The sequence below is a fragment of the Hipposideros armiger genome, unplaced genomic scaffold (assembly GCF_001890085.2).
Source record: "Hipposideros armiger isolate ML-2016 unplaced genomic scaffold, ASM189008v1 scaffold_1377, whole genome shotgun sequence".
NCBI lineage: Eukaryota > Metazoa > Chordata > Mammalia > Chiroptera > Hipposideridae > Hipposideros > Hipposideros armiger.
Genome location: NW_017732727.1, coordinates 243,659 through 249,608, shown reverse-complemented (window position 1 = coordinate 249,608; position 5,950 = coordinate 243,659). Strand labels below are relative to the sequence as shown.

The window sequence follows — 5,950 nt, the reverse complement described above, 5'->3', positions numbered from 1 at the left end:
TTGTTGTCACTACTAATTTCTGAGAAATTAAAATTTTAACTCAAAAGAAATGAAGTCTTAAGTGTGTGAAAAAAAATGATAAATGAACCATTTACCTAACCACTCTCCACCATGTGAGTGTAGTTTTCCTGTAGTTCAACAATCCTTACTAATCTTTGTCAATTTACTTGATTAAAAACAACAGTTTTTAATTAGTATTTCTCTGGCTGATGGTGAAATCAAATATTCTTTCTGTATTATTAGCATGTCAGTTCTTCTTTGGGGAATTCCATTTTAAAACCTTTTACCTATTTTTATTTTTTCATTGTTTTTACTGTTCTATAGCAAGCATATTATCCAACTCAATATTGTATACACTTCAAAGATGTCTCCCAATTTGTAATATTTTTTAATTCAGTGGAATTAAAGGTGTTTTTTTTTTACCATAACACAATTCTGTGTGTTTCATCTAATCAAATATATCAATCTTTAACTCTATGATTTACATCTTTGGTGTTATCATTAGAAAGTTCTTTCTCACTCAATGATTGTATAAATATGTTTAGCTGCATTTAATGTAAAATGTATGCCATTTATTCATAATTAAATATTTAACCATCAGGAAATAGTTTAAATATATATTTTGGTGTATGCTTTATTATATATATTTTTTCAAATGGATAGTCAGTTTACACAACTCCTTTTATTCAATAATTCATTCCATTACTACTGGTTTAAGAAGCTTCCTTTAACATTTAACTGAATATTTACCTAGGACTCTTTCTGTACTTTTAATTCTGTCCCAGGGTTGTATTTGTTTCCAAAATGTACTAAATTATTGTAATTATATCTAGGGTGGATTCTTAGGTATATGTATTCCCTGAAAAAAGATGTTCCTCTGTTGAGTTAAAGTGGATTTTCACTTTGATTCTGAGTTTAAGAGTTCTAAGATTCCAAGGCAAAATTAGTCAATTATTTTCTCAGGCCAAGTACCACTCATGGTTAAAAGGGATACTTCAGGAAGGGCAAATAAAATATAAATCAATTAGAGAAAATATATTGAATATCTACTCTAAGCAAAGAATTCTACTAAGCAAAGATTAGCTAAAAATAACCCCTTATTCACATGAGACCATACTTATAAGTATAAGCTTATAATGCAATTGGAGGGTAAAAAATATAGTCAAAAATATTGATAAGAGTATAAGTTAGTGAGTGATAAACACCAAATAAGTTTAACTAAGTAAATTGAACTTAATTTACTCCCCAGTGATGAATCTCACAGGTATAATATTGAGTGAAAGAAGCAAGATACAAATAATATACACTATATACTACATAATTATATTTCTATCAAGATCAAGAACAGAGAAAAGTAATTACAGTTATCAAGTCAGGATAATGCCTACTATAAGAGAGGACATTGATGAAGATGAGGCATGAGGAAGCCTTCTGGGTTAGTAGTAATGTTTTATCAGTCGTTCTTGGAAGTGGTTACAATGATGTCAAACTTCATTGAGCTGTATTTTAAAGTTTTGTGAACTAAATGTATATTAAACTTCAACTAAAAATAATCTTTAAATTCTAAATTTAGAAAGTCAAGATCTTACAACAGAGTTCTGCTCCTTCAGACAATAATGCCAATCTACCATAACTCCACCTTCCCTACTTTTCTCTTGACTGGCATCCCTGGACTTGAATGGGCCCATGCCTGGATCTCCATCCCCTTCTGCTGCCTCTATTTAACTGCACTTTCTGGGAATACTTTGATCCTGTTCATAGTTTTCACTGAGCCCAGCCTCCATGAGCCCATGTACTATTTCCTCTCCATGTTGTCCACCACTGACATTGGCTTATGCATCTCCACACTGGTGACAGTACTGGGAATATTCTGGGTTAATGCCCGGGAAATCAGCTTCAATGCTTGCTTATTGCAGATGTTCTTCATTCACCTCTTCACTTTCATGGAATCTTCAGTGCTCCTGGCTATGGCCTTTGATCGTTTCGTGGCCATTTCTAACCCCTTGAGGTATGCTACTATTCTAACTCATGCAAGAATTGCACAGATTGGTTTGGCAGTCATTACCAGGGGGACTGTCATTCTGACACCACTAGTCCTACTTCTTAAACGTCTGTCCTTCTGCCACAGCCACGTGCTCCATCACTCCTACTGCTTCCACCCTGATGTGATGAAGCTCTCATGTTCAGATACAAAGATCAATAGTGCATTTGGACTAGTTGCAATTATTTCTACCGCTGGGGTGGACTCTATCTTTATCCTGCTTTCTTATGTCTTGATCATTCGCTCGGTTCTCAACATTGCATCCCCAGAGGAGAGGAAAAAAGCCTTCAGCACCTGCATTTCTCATATTACTGCTGTGGCCATATTCTACATCCCTTTGATCAGCCTATCTTTTGTTCACAGATTTGGAAAACATGCTCCTCCCTATGTGCCGACACTCATTGCTAATGTATACTTGCTTATTCCTCCTGTGATGAACCCCATCATCTATAGTGTGAAAACAAAGCAGATTCAGAAAGTTATGCTCAAACTTGTCTGTTCCAAGGGAACTCATATTTAACAATTACTGCTCCCATAAAGACCTATTTCAAAGCCAGTAAAAACTTGTCACAAATTTGAGTTATAAGCCTATGCAATTTTAGAGTTAGACGGAACTAAATCTTATCCAATTCAAACATCTCCACAATGTAGTTAATCAGACCTAAAGCAATCTTATCTTTTCTATACCAAAATACTAATTCAGATTCTCACTACCTCTCAGTTATCTTATCCCTATAGATAACTAATTGACATCCCTTCTCTATGCTATTTCTGCCCAAAACCACCTGTCATTTACTTAGAATTAATTTTCCAAATTCCCAGCTCATATAAAATTTAAAAACAAATCAATAAGAATCTCTTTCAAATTTATTTTCCATATAACATCTCAACAAAGCAATAAATTCTGTCTATGATAAAGTCCTCCACAATTTGTGTACAACTTTCCTTTAAAGTTGAATCTACCTTTTTCTTTTTACATACTCTGCAGTCTAAGAAAACCAGTCTACTGACTGCTCTGTCATGCATAGGAACTTTCCTAATGGTGAGCTTTCCTACTAACTCCACTTCAGCCTTGACATCCACTTTTGCACCTTGAAATTCTTCTTATGTGTCAATGCTCATCTTTAACTGTCTTCTTCATTAAATTTTTCATGATTGCTCCAATGATATATGACCTCTCCTTCCCATAATCTGCTTTCGCTGTATTTTTTTGCCTGTATGTATTTTTGACTATATGTTTTATATACACATTATTACTTTCAGGAAGCTGTCAATTCCCTAAATAAAAAGGGCTTGATTTTCTTTGATTCTGCTATAATAGCTAGAAGAATACCTTTCACATAGCAGATATTCAATGATAGCTATTGAATTGAACTGAACAATCAAATAGACTATCAAATAGTCCACATGAATAATTTCAGTGATAAGATATTTAATTCAATGTTTGGCATGTATAACATAAAAAATTTATCTTATATCTGACCCAAGTTTTTCTGCCTATATTATCTAGCAATTCATCATAGCTATGTTTTTCCAAACCATATAGACACAGAACAACTTTGGAACCTAAGATCTCAGTCTCAGGAACTTATCCCAGTTTGTGTAAGGACCAATTTGACTAAAAGTAATTCAAGCAATTTTTTATAAACAAAAGGTTTCCCAGAACTAACTGCTATTAGGTACTTTTTTTCATTCTCAGGTGCCAAAGACAAAAGCTAATGAACCATTCTCAAATGCTCACTCATCCCTTGCTCCTGTATTCAATGAATTTGTATTTCCTTTTTATTCTAACACCAAAATATCACTTCGTCTCTATTTTTGGACTTAGTCTAGGACACTATGATCTTTAAGCAATATCACAGTTTTCTCATAGGTCTCCAATCTTGTCCCTTTTCTTCCTTTTGTTTTTCATAAAATAATCAGAAAAACAATCCTTTAAAAAAGCTTTTGAATCAAATTTTAGTTGTATGAGAAATAATAAATATGCTCTCATTAATAAAAGAATTTATAGAAAAGGCCAAAGTCCTCCTCAAGTCTAGTCTTTATACAGACTCCATAGCAAACCACTGCATAAGTTTGCTTTTTATCCTACCTATTAATATGCATTTATATCCATGAGCATGGAGTAAATAAAATTTAAAGCAAAATTTATCAATTGTATGTTATACAGTAACAAATTTTTCTAGGATTATTTTGCCTGTCATTTCAAAAACTACATAAAACCAACATGAGAAATTTGCTCATTATACAGAATTCCTACATATTTAATTCTTTCTCATCTCTCCTATTCAATACTTTTCTAGGTAGTAGCCCCATGTGGTTCCAAACCCCATTAAATAGTTCTCTCTACATCTGTAGTATCTACTTTGTAAGTTATTTCTGGATTACTACTTTGTATAGACATAGAAACGCTGTGAAATACTTCCCCAGACTCAACACTCCTCAACCGTAGTCACTAAACACCCCACCACAATTTAGCTCATTGCCCACCCACTACTCTGGATTTTGGTGGTCTGATTTACCACATCCTACTTCACACACTCACTTCTTTACAGAGAATAAGACAGCGGCATACGTTACCATATGAGGCATCACCAGCTCAGAGTTTTGTGGCCATACAAATAGAACTAACGAGACCAAGGACATAATAATCACAAATTATATTCTTATTCATCTTCCAACATAACATGTATTTACCATCTACTATAAACCAGGTATGAAGACAGATACTGAGACCTTAAACATGAGCAAGATTAGCTTCTTGCTTTACGTTAGCTCTTTGAGGAATATAATTTGCAAAGATATATTGTCATTAAAATGTTTATTAGAGATATACCCTCTTTCAAGAAAACTTAATAAAGGACACAAACATTGGATAATTCAAATTACAAAGAACTTTAGAAAGTAATTCTTCTTCCAGTCATGATGACAGAGTAGGTAAATGCTTTGCTTGCCTCCTCTCACAACCATATCAAATTACAACTAAACTACAGAACAACCATCATTGAGAATTGTCTCAAATCTAGTTGAACAGAAGTCCTACAACTAAGGATATACAGAAGCAGCAGCCTTGAGACTGGTTGGAGGGGTGGAGATGCAGAACGGGCTGGTCCCACACCCACATGTGGCAGTTAAAAATTGGAAGGGATAGCTTGGCTGTGGAGGTCTGCTCCCCCCCCCCTTCGGAGCAGCAAGGGGTCCCAGTACCCCATCAGGATCCCCAGCCCAGGGTTCCAGTGACAGGAAGAGAAGTCTTTCACAACTTCTGGCTGTGAAAACAAGTGGAGATAGTGGCTGAGTTAGAGGAGGGTCTTCTGGAGTCCCAGGCATTCCTCCTAAAGGCCCTGTGCACAAATGTACTTGCTGACAGGCTCACTCACTCTGAGCCCCAGTGCTTGGGCAGCAGCTCAAAAGGCATCAGGGACATACAGGAAGGAACTGAATTGTCTGTCTGCAGGGTGAGGACTGGAGGGGCAGCTTTCTTAAAGACAGGAATGCTGGCAGAAGCTACCTTTCCTGTGATGAGTCCTACCCCTTCCCAGTGTGCAGACTTAGGCAGGCTTCATATCTGAGTCTCCACCAAGCTAGCTAACACCGTTTGCCCTACCCAGGTGATTCCCTGAGACCCTGAGCACCCAAATTATGGTTCCACCCAAGCCACTTCCAGTGGCTTTTCCATACAAATGGCCTGTCTTGGCTCATGCTACAAACTTCCTTAAACTTTTTCAAAGGTTCAAAAACCCTAAACAAGGGGCCGGCCGAGTGGTGCGATGGTTAAGAACTGGCTTGGGACGCCAGAGGGCCCCGGTTCGGATTCCACATATGAGGGCCAGTGACACTGCCCTCCACAGCTAAGATGCTGAACAACAGCTCAACCTGGAGCTGGGCTGCCGTGAGTCGCTGGCGACG

General features: G+C 36.5%; 1 protein-coding gene across 1 annotated transcript; it reads left to right on the top strand.

The window, feature by feature from the left end:
- The first annotated feature begins 1,616 nt into the window (after window positions 1-1,616).
- Window positions 1,617-2,561, top strand: LOC109377368 (olfactory receptor 51F2-like). Its single transcript, XM_019633702.1, has one exon. It carries the CDS (start codon window positions 1,617-1,619, stop codon window positions 2,559-2,561), a length of 945 nt encoding a protein of 314 aa, XP_019489247.1.
- The last annotated feature ends 3,389 nt before the right edge of the window (window positions 2,562-5,950 follow it).